The following is an 18,240-nucleotide window of genomic DNA, read 5'->3' as shown; positions in this document are numbered from 1 at the left end:
ACCGCAGGATGATGCCCCGAGCAGGTCTCAGGTCAGGAGGAGCACAGCATACGACGGAGATGGAATCGAGCAGCCTGGCTCGACTCTCATGTTTGCCCATCCATGATCAGCAGGCGATTGCCCCAGGGCATGGGGGCGAGGAGATCCAGAAGCTCTCGGAGTTTGGAGGAGGCCGAATATCGAGTCGAGGTGAAGATTGTTAGGATTTGATGCCTCGAGATTCAGTCCACATTGAGCCCACAGTGAGGTTCGCGACGAAAAATGGAGTCCAACGAGACCAAGATCACCTGAATCGGAGCTCGGATGGAGGAGATACGAGCTTTTGAAATCGGAGGACCGCCGGCGGGCGGCAGCGGCGCGGCCGCAGGAGGCGGCGCGCGGGACGCGCATCCCAGGCCCGCGTGGGACGCGGGACCCAGGCCCGCGCGGTGGGGGCCCGGGGCCCAGGCGGGCGCGCGGCCCAGGCGGGCGTGCGGCCCAGCGGGGTGCGCGGCCCAGGCCGGGCGCACGGCCCAGGCGCGCGCAGGCGCGGCCCAGGCCCGCGCGCGCGGGCCGGCCCAGGCCAGCGGGCTGCTGGCCCCCTTGCCCCGATCCACCGTGGACCGGGTGGTCCACGGCGCGGTCTGTGGACCGCGTGGGCGTTTCCCACGCATTTCTCGCGGTCCACGGCACTATTCCGTGGACCGGAGCGCGATCCAACGGCATTGGTGGTTCCCGGTCTTGATCCGACGGTCCAGGGGGTTTTTGGCTTTGTTTAGGATTCCTAATCCTTCTCTAATCGTATTTTAACCTATGTTTAAGCCTTTAAAAGGCCCTGAGACGAAACAGAGAGTGGGGGTTTTCGGTTTATCGCTGCCGTACGAACCAGAAGAGAGAGAGAGAGGCGTGAGGCGCTGTGAGAGAAGGAGCAGGAGGCTTCTGGATAGCGGTCGCCAGGCTCTTCAGGGGTTCAGGGGGGTCTCCAAAAGAGAGAGAGCTTTTGTGAGGGAAACTTCATGTGAGAGAGAATTGGGTGTACAAGGGTTGAGGGTGAGGTCTCTTCTTGTAAAATTTCTTTTTCATAGTGAAGTTTGCATGCCCCGTGGAGGCGAGCCCTTTTGTGGCTGATCCACGTATTTTGATTGTTTTTCCTTTTGTTTTGTTTCTTGTTTCTTCCTGCTGCATCGCGTGGTACTGAAAGGATCTTGGGAGGTGGTGTCCTGGCCAGACATCCACCCAACACTAGGTGTACAAATTAAATTTCTGCACTTTTGTTATACATGCGCAATATGGTGATTCGCACGTAATTGTCAAATTACTCTTTATAATAACTCACTATCAAATAGTACAAACAGAATCCATTTTATGGCAAGGCACCGAGTTCTAACAGAAATCGACTTCAATACATCTCTTCATCTTCATGAGTATATTTCTTCTTGTTTGTGCAGCAATGACCTTAATAATTTAGTGAAAGCCCTATCCACTTCTATGTCCTTAATGCCACAATCTTTCGATGAAAACTTCTGAGACGGTCACCTTCAATCAACTTTTTCTTTAACACAAATTGTCTCCAGCTAAAATGATTAAATGGTGTGCTTGAACCAAAGGATCATATGTCTGATTAAAAAAAAGAGAAGGAAATATGAGGCACAATGTTCATGTGGTTTTAAAATAAAGGTTTCTTTCCTTTTTTTAAACTAATTTATTTCTAATTAGGCTGCTACATCTCACTATCTACTGAAACCAGTGGTGGGAATGCAGCACACGGATGCATATCTATGCACCTTGTACGATTATTTGTTGAAGTACATGGAGGCTCAAAAATTCTGGTCTTCCTTAAAACAAAGATGAAAGCAATCCACTCAAGCTTCTCGACGGTCTAAGCCGGGGGAAAGGGTGATTCCTCCGAGAAGTCCAGTATTGAAAAGGTTAGCCTGTACGAGCTTGTGACAAGTGTCCAGCTTTTGAACCTTCTTTTTTTTTTTTTTTGGTATAAAAGCTTTTGAACCTTCATTAGTTGTCAACCTTCCTGCTTGTTGAAGGGCGAGAACAAAACTAGTTGGATCAGCTCACCTACTTTTGAGGGCCAGAAGACTGGTTGGATCGGCGCACCTACTTTTAAGGGCCAAATTAACATATCCACTATGCTAACACTTCCAAAAGTTAAACTCCCCACCAACAGCCAAAATTTCTTCTGTTAGATCTTCTCATATTCTAATTTTGAGAACAATCACAGAAGGCTTCAACCACTTAATTAAACAGTCTCAAGGACCAACCATCCCCTTCAAGCACTCTCTCTCCTCATCCTTATTCACACTATCATCTCCTTTCACCACTTCCCCACCACCTGTTAGCTCTTTGGCCCGCTTTACTTGCTTGGCCCAGTCAGTCCTAATCAGCACCACCCCAAGCACCAACGCGCATGAAGCCTGCGCTGCGAGCAACCCCAGCCACAGTCCAACAAAGCCTAAACCCACCCAGAAGCCGAGCAACAAGGCCACTGGCAGCCCTACCCCATAGAAAGCACCCAAGTTCACTTTGGCCCCAATGCCAGCCCTTGCACTCCCCCTCAGCACACCACACATGGCTGTCTGAGGACAATTACCCAGCTCACACAAGCCAAGTATTGGCAATGCCGCCGCCACCAGCTTCAGTACTCCGGTCCTGTTGGTGAACATCACTCCCCACCACCCCCGAGCCCATATATTGAACGCCATTGCTGCCACACCAATGAAGGCTCCACAAGCAGTACCCATGGCTGCTGCCCTCCTCGCCCTCCCGGGCTGTTCGGCCCCTAGCTCTTGAGCCACTCGAGTCGACACCCCATAGCCCAAAGATGAAGGGAAGACATAGACCAATGCTGTCATCTGGATCAGTATTCCGATGGCTGAGACCGTTTCTTCAGGATTCCTCAGGAGCCCACATAAGATGATCATGAACTCGTACCACCACCACTCCAAACACACCGAGATGCAACTTGGTATGGCTAGCGAGATAAAGGATCCCCATTCCTTGAAGCAATCCATGGATACACTCGTCCAAGTTTTGCTGCAGACCCCACTAAAATAAATGTAGCACACTAAAAGTAATATGATATTGAAGTTGGTCAGGACTACTGCTATGGCTACACCTTTGATGCCTGTCTTGAGAACGATCACCAGGTAGTAGTTTAGTGGAATGTGGATCAAAGATGCAATGGCTGCGACGAATGCGACTGGATGAGTTACATTTTGTGTACGTAGGTAGATGCGGAGAGGATGGATGATGGATTGGGCTATAAGGTCTGGAAGAGTGTAGAGGAGATAGGTCTTGGCAACTTTAGTTATGGTCGGGTCCTGGCCTATGTACAAGAGGATTTGGTCAGCATTCAGCCAAAGGAGGGAGATAGGTATGGAAATTAAGAGAAGGAAAGCAATAGTTCGGTGAAGCGTCAGGCTCAGGAGGCTCCATTGCTGTGCACCATATGCTTGGCCACATATGGGTTCCATGCCCATGGATAAGCCGGAGAAGATTGAGTAGCCTGTGATGTTGGCGAAACCAACAGAAAGTGCACCTGCTGCAAGCTCAACATGTCCAAGATGGCCTAAGAAGAGCATGGATATGAGGTTACGGGCATAGTAGAGGAGGCCTGTGGCAGTTGTTGGTGCTGAGATTCTTGAGAGAGCGGGAATCTCTTCCACAATCTGAGCAACAGTGAATCAATTTTTAGAGCCATACATGGATTCCAACTATGAAGCATGAAGTTTGCATCATTGTGCTGAGCACTCAAACCATGTTTACGAAAGATATATATATATATATATATATTAATGGAAAGTGGAGGAAGCGAGAAACTTTCTCCAATTTATTATAAAAGTATAAAAAATTTCAATGATGATTTACAAGAGATTAAAGGCATATATACCATTTTATGTACTAATTATAAAAGTAAAAAATATTCTTTTAAGTAATTTCATCTTGGTTAAATTTGATGAAGGCCAAGTGATATAATCTATCATCTTGGTTTTTAATTTAATCATGGCCAAGTGATATAATCTATGTTTTATAATATTTTTAGAATTGAAGGCCATCTCTTTACTTGAAAGTACTTTCTAAATCAAAAGGTTTTGCTACAGTATTTTTATATAATATTTCATAAAAAATTATGAGACATCTAAACCATCCAATAAATTAAGGTATTTAGAAAATTTTATTTTTAAAAAGTTAGTTGCAAGTTACCAACTTCCTCGTTTTAATTAATAGCCTCAATTTTTTACTTTTAAGAAGAAAAAAATATTTTAGTATATTTTTTCTTAGCATGCGGTGGCAATGAAGAGGGAGGAGAGAAAGAGTGGAGCTGGCGGTGGTGGAGGAGAGTGAGAGGAGAAGGAGTCAAGGTAGTGGCGGAGCCTGACATCAAATGTTGGAAGGACAAAGTAATAATTTATTAATAATTTTTTAAATAAAATATTTTATAATAAATAATAAAATAAAGATATATATATATTAAAAAATATTATAAAAATATCAATAAATATTTAATTTTTTGTATAAACAAAGATAAGTAAAAAATATTATCTTATGCCACCTGTAAAATGATTTTGATTGTATAAAAATCTTAATAATCTCTTCTATATTAAAGATTGAAGAATAAATAAAGGATTAAAGAATAAATAAATAACTATTATTTCTTTTAAAAATTTATTATTTTTAATAAAAAATTAATATATAAATTAATTATATGATTTTTTTCAAACCAATGGATTCGTAACGTGTGTAAGACTAAAATATTGGGGGGGCATCATATATATAAATATATAGATCATAAATATTTTAAAAATTTATTGCCCCCTCACCCCGCGGTCCCTTTTACACTCCGCCACTGAGTCAAGGTAAAGGTGGCAGTGGCGGTAGAGAGAGAGGAGTGGAGGAGGAGGAGTCGAAGTGAAGGTGGCAATGGTAGTGGAGAGGAAGGGGAGGAGGAGTTAAGGTGAAGGTGGCAGTGGCAATGGAGGGTAAGGGGAGGAGGAGTTAAGGTGACAATAGCGGCGAAGGTAGGGGAGGGGAAGTAAAAGTGGCGATGGCACCAAAGGGGGGCGGGTGGAGCATGGAAGGAGGTGGCATCTTGGATGTTGGTGGAGCAGGATTTTTGAAAAGAGCCTATGTATGTTCATATAATTAATTACCTGACTAGCAATCTTATTCAGTTTAAAAATAATCATGAGGTTTGAGATATTTATGGCACCAGCTATGTATAGGCCTCACTAGTCACTAGAATTGTTTTCTAGTAAACAAATCCAACCCGTCCATGTTTAATCGGACAGCCAATAACAGAACAACAATAAAAGGATGAAAATGCCCTTTGGAACACCATATAGCAAAACCTTAAATCAAAAGGTTGTGGAGACTGCAGTGAGGAATGTAGGTGTAACCAATTGATCGTGTATAATAATGGGCGCCTACTTGCAATGCAACTCTTAACGAGAGGTGTTTTACCCTTTGTTGGCAAAGTTGAGGCCGCATGCAGGTATGCCTGCGGGTGCGGGGAGGCAGATGTGTTAAGAACATCAGAAGGACGCGATCACGAAGCAGCTGTCGCATCGAATTTCTGAAGCAGGTATACATTACTCTACGTATGAGCTTTCTGCTACAAAAATTTTACCTCATGGAAGATAAAGGAATCCTCCAGAATTAGTTGATGATGATGAACTAAAGGAAGTTCCTCCTTTTCTTTCACCAAAGAAGAAAACTTGTCACCATGGCAACTCGCATCCCCTAACAGAGGCCTCGAGAGGCTAAGATCAGCATCTCCTGCTCCATTGACCAGTGGGCAAGAATCGGCCGATTGCACACCCATGGTCGCAATGCCTTCTCTTTGTTTTTTCTTTTCTTTTCTTTGAGGGAATTCTGTTCAACCGAATGCACCTAGTGCAAAAGTTTTGGATGACTGAGTTTTTTATATAGCCAGTGAGGGCAAGATGAATGGTCTTTGTCCGGAACGAGCAAAGTCTAACAGTGAACTTAGGAAGTTCAAAACAAAGTCTTGAATGTAGTACTCATCGAACTAGACTTCTCTTTGCAGTAGCAGCCACTGGCTGTATAAGGGCTTAGGCTTGGGAGGGGCAAGAGAGAGAAGACACCGGCACAAACGACACTAGATGAATGGTCCAAAACCAGCAGAGTAGGACAAAATGCTGAGGGAAAATACTATCTCTGAGAAAGTGAGACAAAAGAAGGTGATATGGATTATTAGCTAGCAAAAAGATTACTTGGCTAGGGTCACTAACTGCGAGGCTCGCTGTGTCGTGCATGGTGTCTGTTTTTGTTGGTGTGGACAAGGGAGTTTTGTGCGAGGGGTGGCTCTCTTAGCCCTATTTGGAGACTTTAGTGGACGGTATAAGTTTGGGTCGGTGTAGGTTAAGAGGTTGAGGCTTGGGATTCGCAAGAAAAGATCTTTTAGTCACCTTCGAATGGGTGGAAACACTTAGGACTTTTCGTTGAACTTGTACGGGATATGCCGTTAGTCATTTAATTTGAATCTCCAAGGCCTCCATGGTGGCCATTCAGCTACATTTGTGGATAAGGTTTTTGCTGACTATGATGATTACATGGACAACCCTTTCCACAAAGATGATCCGAAGTGCCTTTTGAGTAAAAATAATTGTCTTTCTCTGATCGCTAGCTTCTTAGAGAGTCCATTATATTTATTTTTGATCATGGATGCAGTATTAGTTTTGCCTACTAATGATTGGGTTTGGCTTGTACTTTTTATATGAAAGAATAATTGATCTTCTTACGCGATGCCAATCATTGGATTGCACCTTGAAGTAGACACACAGCTCTTGAAGCAGATGCACAGCTCTCAAAGCACCCCAATACCTTTCCTACCGAAATTTGCATGGATCTTGAAGTAGGTATTGTGCCCTCTAACAATTGACAACGTGAAAGAACATGAACCATTCTTTTGCACGAAAGATACAATCCAAACCCCTAATGACTAGACCTACTCCAATTACTTTAGCTAATGCTGTTAAAATATTTGGTTTGGTTTAATCAGCAAATTATTTGAAAACGGCTTATACCGACATCTGTCTTGCAGTGATTTTCCCCTTTTTTATAAAGCAGCTGAGAGAATCATGAATGTTTTCTGATGCACGATGAATGTTTTGATTTTTTTTTTCGGATGTAAGACCATGATTGTTTGGATTATGATCATTGTTAATATCATTGCTTGTAAGAACGGATCTATGGGCGAAACCGCTGTTTGGAGTTCGCTTTCGCTACACGACAATTAGTTTCTGTTGTGATGGTCTTTAGGTTCTCGATCAATGGTAATACTTCCAGTCTACATAACAGTACAGATATAACAAATCTCGTATACATTATGTCCATTATAATAACATTATGTAACATTATCCTTGATCTTTACTCCTATAGGGAAAAAAAAAACCCAGGCGAGGCATACGTATGCCAAATTGCCAATGTACGAAAGGTTTCAGAGTGGCCCAATGTACCAATGATCAATATTGGTCCTAAGCTACGTTTGATCCGCAACCGCTGCACAACATGATAAGAGCCTTGGCCTAAACAGTCGTTTTTCCACATCCCAACTCTTGGAGCTTGGAATTGGTTCGATATTTTTTTTCCCTCTCTTGTTTTAACAAGTGTTCTCCTTTCTCAGGAGCAGAAGGTTTTGCAAGCGAGTGCACGTCCTCGTACTCAGGTGATCAGCTTTGCATTTTTATCGACCAAGAATGGCAGTGCGTCGTATTAGCCGTTAGTTAGCAGGTGGTGTCGGCAGCGAAGCTGGCTGAGGACTCGTCGCCACGGCCGAAAACTGCCCCTTGTTCTCCTTGTTCTCCAATGAGGTCCGGTGCTTTGGATGGGGACCGGACATGGCTTTTGGTTACACCGCCCACCCTGTCCATTTGTTGTCACGAGCCGCACTCCACTTGAGATCACCGAGCGCCCGACGGAAAATTCTTTGGAAAAATGTGGTGCTGTGCTCCGAGGAGCAGCCAAATACTCCATAATCCATATCGTAAGAAGAGGGATAGAGGAGTTACAACAATGGCAAGAATAGAGGACGCAAATCGATCTAGATGAGAAATTGGAAGAGCATATCACTTAGGGTGTATATAGAAAATCCAGTAAAATTGGTTGGATATCTCATTGGATTCATAAAATGAGCAGTCTATTTGAGAAAACTCATATCAATCCAATGCCCCCCACTCCAAATAGTGAGAGAGGAAAAAATCGGCAGGCCAATGGATCCATAGATAGAATTTAGGCTAAGATTAGAATGAAATATAGTTTGAGCAGGCCAACATGCTCGATTCTTTTGTGAAATTCAGTCCAATTCTACCAAATTTCTAAATAGGTTTTTAGGCAGCTCATTTTGTATTTCTCATAGAGGTCATTTTCCAGCATATAGTAGTGTGGTTAGGTTTGAGGGCTAAATGGTGCAAACAGGCTGCAATCGACTAGCTCTAATAAACAAGCCAGTCACCTTAGCTATTCTCTCTTTTTTTTCATTGAAAAAAGCTCTACTAAACAGGGCAATCACATTGGCTATTCCTTTTTCATGAAAATTAAACTTGTAGCTTTTATTTCCTTAAGGCATGCAGGCGGCCCTTCTTTTACCCTAACACTTTCATTTTGCTTTTTGGAAAAGAATAGTCTTGATATGAAAAATGACCAAGAGAATGAGAAGTTATGGTCAAAGATTACCAAATATTGATGAAATTTTTTTTTTTTTTTAGCTAATATAATTAGATGATGGCAAAGATAGATTTGGTCATGAGGTTCAACAAGCTAGTATAGAGGTATCAATGATTAGTAGCTTAGCTGGTTAATTATCGGCATCTTTCTCTTTGAATGAGAGGTTATATGTGCACAAATAAGCCTCAACAAATGTTCATATTAAAAAAAAAAAATAGAGGGAGACATGACTCATGGGTAGGCACCAATCGTTCTTTTTTATTATTTATTTTTATTTTTTCTCTGCTTTATGGATAACATCGGTTATCTAATGGAATTATGAACGTGATGAAAATGAATTTAACTAGTTGCTAAATGCATTCATAAAGCTCATGAACACCAAAGAATTTGCTAAATAGCTTAATTATTCACGAACACTACAAATTTATTGAAGAACAGAAAGGATAATAGACAATTAGAGGACTCTAGAATTAATTAGTGAAATTTTTATTTGACTACAATCTGAGATAGAGCGAAAATGAGCAACCATTTAACCTGTTAAACTTGATTCAATCTGTTGTAGATTGGATTAGATTACTTATTTAATAAAATAATTAGATTCAAATCTAGATTTTTGACTTGAATCCAACTTGACCCAATTACCACCTCTGACTTGCGAGGTGATTATATTTTCTCGAGGCCTGCTTAAAAGTGACAAAAGTAGCATGAGGAATTTGGGAAAAAGAAACAGGGGTGGTATCTCAAGAAAACTGAAAGCTTAGAGAAAGAGATATTGCAATCACAAACACTAGAAGCTAATGCGGTGGACTCTACGAACACGGTCGTTATAAACAATTACAGCTCCCATAGTAGTATAACAAAACACTTGGTCTCCAAGAGGTCTTTTGGTGTCAAAATCTAGAGTTAAATGGTTGCGAGCAGGCGATACCAACACGGCTTTTTTCCAATCGATCAGCAATCATGAGGCAGTGGTGTAATTAAATAACTTCTCTCCCCTTCCCTGATGGAACCATAATGAATAACTTCTCTCTCCTTGCTAGATATATGGAACCCAGGCAGAAGACGACAAAAGCATTAGATCCGATCTTCAAAATTATTTAGAGATAAGAGCAATCTTTCATCATTTAATACTAGGACTGAGCTCCCTGGAGGCCATCATAGGAGTTCCACCATCTCGTAATATCGTGAGGCCATCATAAGAGAGCTAAGAAGCTTCAAATTTAAAGATGTTTGGCCTTGTAGGAGGTTAGAAAGTGCCATGGAGGGAGATTGGTGCATGATCTAAGGTGTGTTCAGGTAGCACTCTGAATGTGAAAATCAGGGGCCATTGCAGTTCCTAATCTGATGATCAAAGGATGCGATCAAGCTTTGAGAGAGAGGCATGCAAGCGATTATTAGACCAAGTGAAATGCCAACCACTAATAGAGTGGTCAGTGAGATCATGGACCTGGACAAAAATGGCCAAATCATTGAATCTGTTGATTGCCATGCTTTGCATAGGAGGCTTTTATTACATCAAAATCCCCGAGTATCAAGGGGCCAGAAAATAGGCTTCTCATTAAGCAAGTTAACCAACAACTTATGGCTATCAAACTTCTATTTGAACACAAGCTACTCCAAGAGGTGAAGGAACAGATAACTGCTGCAAAGATTTGAGTTGCTTCAGATTCCACAATTGTGAAATAATCTAGCATTATGTTCCTTCTAAATGTGCCAATAGAGTGCTAACGCCAGTTGATCCCAAGCCTTTGTTATCGACCAACCAAATCTTTTCCTTCTCCAAGCAGTCCAGAAAGATTGTATAGATGCAGGGTATCCTTTCAACTCCAAGCGCAACGTAATGAGGAATCACATTACTTGCTCACCCATGGCCATGGGATGAACAAATAGTTGACAAACTCCACACTCTTGTCACAAACCAAGCAAAGTTGATTGATGGGAGGATCTTTCGAGTCAAAACTCCTAACCACATGCATTTTTGAATGTGTATGAAAAGTGAGACTTGAGTGAAAAGAAAATCAAGTAAATTGCTGATGATCATCACTCTGTTTTGCATCTTGTCACATTATGTGAGATATCTACCTTCAATGTCTTCAACAGTAAAAGCTAATTGCATTAGTGCACTTATTTATCAACCATGTTTAAGTCATACTTCTCTTATGAATGCTAGATGTACAAGTCATCTTTCCCTTAGGGATGCTAGAGTTGCTTGGAAATTAGAATCATAAGTAGAACAGCCGACTAGCTAGGTTGCTGGTAGTTCATTCTGCCTTAGGGTTTGATAATATGCTCAAATCTCATGAGAGCTCCCTAGAGTTTGAAGCATGTGACATCTCTTAGGGGGCGGCACATAGGCGTGGCAGCAAGCATTGATCCAAATTGGCCCAACCAACGTCCTTCTTAACTCTTCTCCTACAAGCTATCAACAAAAACTGGGCTTTCCGATCCCCTGACCCTGTTCGAATTTAAAGATCCATGATCCACTCACCTCCCCCAATCCCCCATCTTCCGCCATCACTCCGGTGGTATGTATACTCGATTACTCGGTAAAACAAGAAACGTCTCCTCTCCCCCACCATCGGTGACCACAAACTAGGCGATTCAAATTGTGGGGGGAGAGAGAAAGAGAGACGCTCGTGGCGAGCGCAGCACCGCTCCCTCCCTCGCTGAGATCGTCGCCTCGGACGGACGTTTGCGATCTTCCGAGAATTCAAATCTTGCCCCTTCCCTCCAATAAAAATAAAAAAAATATGACACTTCTAGGTAATCCCATCTCCTTGCAACTTCCCCTTATTCCGCCCCTCTTGTCCGAGAGAAAGAGAGAGAAACCCGTCTTAAATTCCCGAACCCTTCCTTCCCCCATGACGACGAGCCAACCCATCCCCTTCGAAACCCTAACAATAACTCTCTTATCCTTAGAAATTTAGGGTTCGCCCAGGGTTTCTTTCTTCCCTTCTTGTTTGCTTCTACGCTGCTGGCCTTCTTGCTTCATCTTTCAGCAAGAACGGCCGTAGAGGAGTGAGGTCAGGTCGGGCCTTTTGGACTGGCATTTTAGGTTTAGGGTTTCCGGGATGTCGAGCATGAACTGCCGCTCGTCGGTCTCATCGTCTGCCCCCGCTTCCTCGGCGCTGGCGAAGAGGCCGGCGGTGGAAAATACCGCCAACGTCGCAGCAGCTGCATCGGAGCAGGCCAAGAAGAGGGTCGCGCTCGGGAACATCACCAACAAGAGCAATGCGGGGCGGAGCGCTTCTTGGCTGCCGGGGACGAAGGGGGTCGATGTGGGTAAAACCGTCGTCGTTTTCATTTGCGCTCTCCTTCTTCTTTGATGGTGTTGTAGGTTCCGAAAGATCTGTCATGAATAGAATCTGGATCTTTTACTGGCTCCTTTTTTATTTCGTTTATTTAAATTTGTTCTTGCTATGAGGTTTGAAGTGGTTTCAGTTTGAGTTATGTTGGATTCCTGATATATATATATGGATGTTTCTGAAAGTTACTGCATTTTCTTTATTTTGAGTTTCTTTGAATCCATGAGTACAAGTTAGAACTTAGTCTCCGACTCTCATGTTCATTCTCTTTAAAAAAAAAAAAAAAAGAGAACGATGCCATGTTAATAGCTAGAGAGTTTCGTAGGTTTGCATTTGTAGCCTTTTTCTGGGGCTTATAATCTTATGCGGAGTTCCAGAAGATATAAAAAAATGACTTGAGTTTAATGCTCAGAATGATCTGCTATTCTTATATATGCATGTTACTTTTAGCTATTAGATTATCCTTATACAACTGAAGCATATTAAATTGTTATCATTTTCCTATATCATTATACAATTGAGCCTTACTATACTTATGAGAAGTAATTCTGCATAGAGGTAGCATATACAAGTATTTGCAGTGAAGGCTTGAATTTTCATGTCTTTTGGTATGTTTTCTTGAAACCAAAGTTGCGAGATAAATGATAAAGATAGTTTTTCATGATAGAGAACAAGTGATTATTTTAATAAAAACTATTTATTAAAATAGTTTGAGCTTTTGTGGGTCTTCTTCATCCCTCAGCTTGTCTGATTTTGAGCTTTTTTGTTCCTTCTTATGATTCCCTTGTACCACCCTTGTCAATCTTGCAGTTCCTTTTCTGATCATACTCCTTCCTCATGCCTCATTATGTCAACTTGAAGCATTGTCATCATGATTTTTGCTTAAACTATCTTTGGTGGACTATTTTTGATGTACCATAAGTATTATATATCAACTTAGCCTATTCAAATTGTTTTCTGGTTAGCATTTTTGGATCTAGTACATTATCATAATCTTCCAAAACTTGCTCCTTAAGAAAAATTGAAGTATCACAAGTTCAAGTTCTTCTCTGGGCCTGGACAAAGTCTCCCATTATCATGATGCTACACCACAGCCTCTAGGATTAAATCTATTCCATAATAGATATGGAAGTAACATCAGGAAAGAGTATCCTAGGTAGTTCAATTTGTCAAATGTAAAAAAAAAAATTGAATTTATGAAATGATAAATATGCCTATATGAATTACAAACTTCAACAGTTCAACCATTATAAGATCACATGAAAAGCACTACCAACAAATGTGCATAAGCATATAGAAGATTTGCTGAGACAGAACGATTGACAAAATCAATATATAGGAACGTGCTCATCTCAAAAGAAAATGATCGTAATAGCATGATGGACTGCCTCTGGATGTACACATGCTACTGTACCATGCACAAACATACCGAAAGGTTTCAAATATTGTCTTATTAATAACCTATTAACAGAGCTCTTTGATGCTTCTAAAAACCTAGTCTCTTTTGCAATGCATGCTTGGGCAATTGATTTGGATATAAAATTGAGTTGCAATTACTAAACACATATATGGTAACAGTATCTTGTAAAAGTTGCCTTAATCTGACATTTTTATCTTAATGCTGATGTGTTGTCATCTTACCTCTTCTTGAGCCTTAATTAGTATATTCAAGTAACTTTGTTTGCTATCAAAACTTTCTCTTATATTTTCTTTCTTCTTCTTTTTTCTTCTCTCCAATTCCTATAATTGCATACTTTTAGGTCTTCTTTTTTTGTTCAAATTTTGTTTCATTTAGTTCTTTCTGTTAATATGGTTAAAGAAGCCAGATTTTTCATACAAGTATTTACATTTCATATTTCTTTTAGGGATTATGTGGCAATTTGTCATTATGTTTATATTGGACTTTTGCCCTTATCCAATTCATGTTAACATGTACTGTCACCTTCTCGGAGGTTCTCAATGCCAGAATTATTTCCTTTATCCTGATCTCATGGCTTGGTATCCTGCTTCATTTTCTCCAATTCTGTGACCTCCAAATAGGCCCTTGCTCCGCCAAGTACCAACTTCTTTGACCATGAGATATACCTCCACTGCTTACATTTACATCTAAATGCTGGTGCAATTGCTACATCACATGGAAACAAGTGCTGAAGAATCTTCTTTTTTAGAACCATTGGGGAAACAAGATACCGATTATCCTTTTATTTGGACTTGGGGCTTCATTTAGAACTGTCTTCATAGCCTAAAAGGTTTCTATGCACTATGGAAGATTCACAACAATCTTTGTCTCAAAATTTTATCACATATATTATGACTCTGTTGAAATTTGAACTATATTTTAAGTTCTATATTGTCTTTGTGCCTTGGAAATTGTGTTTCTGATTACAGATTTGAACTTTGAACTACATGTATAGAATCGCTTACCTATTATGCCTTTTGTGTTATAATCATGACAACCATCTTTAGACAGCTCAGGCTGTCTCTTTTCCTTGTTTCTTGAAAATGTTTCTTGTTAAATGTTTAATTCAATATTTATTTTTAAATTGCAATTAGAGGGAAAGCGCAACAAGTTTAACATTGAATGTGAAAAAGGGATCTGTCACATGTGTACTTGATACAAATTTTCCTGCGAGCTCTGTGACAGCATCAGCAGCTACTATATCTAACAAGGACATTTCACTTCCACTATGTGATGGGCCAGCATCCACCATCGGTACCTGTCCTGAACCTTGCAGTACTGTCATATCTCCCAATCACTCAGGAGATTCTGTTTCTTCGGATGAAACTATGTCTACATGTGACTCCATGAAAAGTCCAGACTTCGACTATATAGATAATGGAGATTCTTCAGCAATTGCTTCTTTGGAGAGGCGGGCAATCAACAATCTCCATATCTCTGATCGTGCAAATGCAGCAGGTCTATCTTTCTGAAAAATGCACCTCTTCTATTGATTAGTTCCATGATGGGTACTGACTTATAGCATCATAGCTTATTTGATCTTCTCCTATTTCTCACTTATGTTCTATGAGAGGATCTATGTTCTTAAATTTTGTAAAGATCTGTTTTGTTCAATTATTATGCAATCCCAATATGAAATAAATTAGCTCAATTTTTTCAGGATCTACATGCAAGAGGGATGTTCCTGTGCCGATGGAAACAGATGGTATTTTTGATGTTGACAACAATCACCAGGATCCACAGTTGTGTGCAACACTTGCAACTGATATATACAAGCATCTACGCATGGCAGAGGTGACATTTTCCTCCTTGTGGGTATTTCCTGTTCTTTTTGTTTATTGGTTATTGGGACGTGATCTTTTGCCATTTTGTTCAGTGGGTTGCAAAATTTTTGATGTGCTCTATATCTGTAATATAATTTCTTGCCGAGGAAGTCTCGTCAGGAAAAGAATACCTTAGTGCTCTTTTTTTATAAGTTCTAGGTGAACAATATTAATACTATGTATTCTGACTTACATTAACAATTGTAATTTTGAGTTTTATAATTTCTTATGTAACTTATTGTACCATGAAATCTGACTAAATTCACTAATATTCTCATTCCACCTGCGCATATTCATGGATCCATCATGGGATCCATAAATTACTGTGTGAACGTTGTGTGAGACATCCACTGCTATTGAATACTAAAATAAAGGAATTCTTAATATATCCCTGTCACACCTCTTCAGTTCTATTTATTGCTCTGTTGCCAGTCACAGATACTTCGTAGCAATTTCATGCTATATTTTTACCATTCTTTCATCATATAATAATCTTCTGTGCCTGGAAGATTTCATTGCGGTGAACACACATGCTTAGAGAAGTAACCTCCACAAACATGTCATGGGGTTGAGTTCCTCATAGTGGTGGTTCAGTGAGGGACATCTGGCAGAGACATCCAGTTTAAGTTTCTCTATACATGGGAACATTCATGCGTGCATCAGTGATTTGCTGAAGTCAGAACCTTCAGAAGATTACATAAATAATTATTAACCAATACAAATTGAATCTTCTAGTCGATATGTTTACATGTTGAGAAGTCTCTAAGTTATTCAAATTTACAAGATTACTACGTATCTTGGATAATATAGAATTTCAGTAATGCAAAACCATTGAGGAAATTCATGTGGCTGTATCTTGTTATATATTTCTTGCCTTAGAACATTCATGTGAGATTGTGTGGCTTAGTTCCTTGTTTATTGCTTTGTGAGATTGTGTGGCTCAGTTCCTTCTTGTTTATTGCTTTTTTAAAACCTCTCTATATTTTAAATTCTCTTTCTAGCGGGCCTTGGTGCAATGGTAAAGTTACTCCATTAAAACAGCCTCTCTGCACATGGGAGTTAGGCTGCGTTCATCTGATCCTTCCCAAATCCCCCACTGGTGGGCACCTTGTGTATTGGGACACCCTTTTTTCACCAGTGTAAATCTTTTAAAAGCTGGTAATGTATTCATATAAACATGTCAGTCATCTGGATGAAAACTTGCTTGCTTGTGCTTTTATCAGAACCTCTGAATTTGCTTTTATTCCTGATATCCCAATTAATCTACTAGGAATTAGTAATCTTAGTTGATTTCCCAAATTGTTATCTGATGCATTTTTGTTTTTCTTTCTTTCTTTTTTTTTTTAAAAAACTCCGGCAGACTAAAAAAAGGCCTGCTACTGACTTCATGGAAAGGATTCAGAAAGACATAACTGCAAGCATGCGTGCTATCCTAGTAGATTGGCTTGTAGAGGTAAATCTATTTTCATTAACCTATTTTGAATGCCTTCATTCTTTCAGTGATTAAATCGCTTATCTTCATTAAATTTTAGGTTGCAGAAGAATACCGTCTCGTGCCTGATACATTATACCTGACTGTTAATTATATTGATCGGTACCTTTCTGGCAATGAGATGAATCGCCAACAATTGCAACTACTTGGTGTTGCCTGCATGCTTATTGCTGCGTACGACTTACTTCTAGATGGAATCATGAATGTAATCTTTTGCATGCATTATTTGTCACTATCAATAAGGTGATGTCGATCTTTGCAGAAAATATGAAGAGATATGTTCCCCACAAGTGGAAGAATTTTGCTACATAACCGACAATACATACTTCAAGGATGAGGTCAGGCTTTCTTTCAAAACTGGCCTATATTCTGACAGCCATGTTTGTGCTTTCTTCTTAATGTCTACCTATGCAGGTTTTAGAAATGGAAGCTGCTGTCCTGAAGTACTTGAATTTTGAAATGACAGCTCCAACAGCCAAGTGTTTCTTGAGGTACTATAACTATGCTTTATTCATCATAGTATGTATATATGTTTTGCAAAATCATGTGTTGAGCTTATGATCTTCTTCTTATTCACAAAAGGAGATTTGTCCGTGCTGCTCAAGGATGTGAGGAGGTGCCTTTGTCTTCACCATTTCCTTCAGAGATTCAGCACTACTCTTTATTCCTCGTTGTGCAGGCTTTTTCATCCTTTGTGCTTTTCCCTATCTACTTTTTTCTTTTCCAGGTTCCACTGTTGCAGCTTGAGTTCCTTGCCAACTATGTTGCAGAGCTATCACTTCTTGAGTACAATATGCTTTGTTATTCTCCATCCCTAATTGCTGCTTCTGCGATATTCTTAGCAAAGTTCATACTGCAGCCGATGAAGAAACCTTGGGTACATGCCTTTTGAATTTAGATTGCATTTATGATTTCTGACGAAATAATTAGCTAAGTTATAACTCTCACATTTAGAAAAAAATCACAGATTGCACGTTTCATCTTGCTGCCAAAATACAATTTCTCCTACATTGGAAATGTAGGAGTAGAATCAACTACCTGTGCAGCAAGATCACATTTTGTACTATAGATCTAGTGCCTTGTTTATCTTTCCACTTTCATGTTGATATTGCAGAATGCCACACTTGGTCATTACACATTATATAAGCCATCTGAACTCTTGGATTGTGTAAAGGTTTTGCATCGCCTTTTCCGTAATAGTGCGGGCAGCAGCCTACCTGCGGTTAGAGAGAAGTACAGTCAGCACAAGGTAAGTTGACTTTTTAAGTTGTCGTTTTGCTGAGCAAACGATCTATTTTCCATCATTGCTAGTTACACCTTGCAATTTTCTCAGTACAAGTTTGTGGCCAAGAAATACTGCCCTCCTTCAATACCCTCAGAATTCTTCGAAGATCCAATAGACTAGAAGTTGTTTGTGCAGCATCAGATCCAATTCTTTGTTGGAGTATTCTGCCCCATGAGTTAACCATCGAGTGAGATCAC

General features: G+C 40.4%; 2 protein-coding genes across 3 annotated transcripts in view; one reads left to right on the top strand and one right to left on the bottom strand.

Annotated features, from left to right (window-relative positions):
* Window positions 1–1,298: 1,298 nt before the first annotated feature.
* On the bottom strand, window positions 1,299–5,815 carry LOC105048393 (protein DETOXIFICATION 48-like). Its single transcript, XM_029265822.2, has 2 exons — window positions 5,621–5,815; window positions 1,299–3,677 (listed from the first exon to the last, which is right to left on the bottom strand). The coding sequence occupies exons 1-2, from the start codon at window positions 5,813–5,815 to the stop codon at window positions 2,244–2,246; spliced, it is 1,629 nt and encodes a 542-aa protein (XP_029121655.2). The 3' UTR covers window positions 1,299–2,243.
* A 5,240-nt stretch (window positions 5,816–11,055) lies between these two features.
* The window catches only part of LOC105048336 (cyclin-A1-4), a 7,709-nt gene continuing 524 nt past the window's right edge, over window positions 11,056–18,240 (top strand). The window contains exons 1-11 of one of the 2 annotated variants that reach the window (XM_073260282.1): window positions 11,056–11,957; window positions 14,538–14,901; window positions 15,104–15,237; window positions 16,627–16,719; window positions 16,799–16,932; window positions 17,021–17,096; window positions 17,173–17,249; window positions 17,341–17,374; window positions 17,486–17,635; window positions 17,873–18,007; window positions 18,179–18,240. The exon at window positions 18,179–18,240 is cut by the window's right edge and continues 524 nt beyond it. In XM_073260282.1, the coding sequence (XP_073116383.1) occupies window positions 11,751–11,957; window positions 14,538–14,901; window positions 15,104–15,237; window positions 16,627–16,719; window positions 16,799–16,932; window positions 17,021–17,096; window positions 17,173–17,249; window positions 17,341–17,374; window positions 17,486–17,635; window positions 17,873–18,007; window positions 18,179–18,223 (1,449 nt within the window). In that variant the 5' untranslated portion in view covers window positions 11,056–11,750 and the 3' untranslated portion in view covers window positions 18,224–18,240. Of the gene's footprint in view, window positions 11,958–14,537; window positions 14,902–15,103; window positions 15,238–16,626; window positions 16,720–16,798; window positions 16,933–17,020; window positions 17,097–17,172; window positions 17,250–17,340; window positions 17,375–17,485; window positions 17,636–17,872; window positions 18,008–18,091 lie in introns of both variants that reach the window. The other variant, XM_010927626.4, reaches the window with a different exon arrangement.

The sequence above is a fragment of the Elaeis guineensis genome, chromosome 7 (assembly GCF_000442705.2).
Source record: "Elaeis guineensis isolate ETL-2024a chromosome 7, EG11, whole genome shotgun sequence".
Lineage (NCBI taxonomy): Eukaryota > Viridiplantae > Streptophyta > Magnoliopsida > Arecales > Arecaceae > Elaeis > Elaeis guineensis.
Note: the sequence above shows the minus strand (reverse complement) of the source record. Positions and strands in the feature narration are given on the sequence as shown.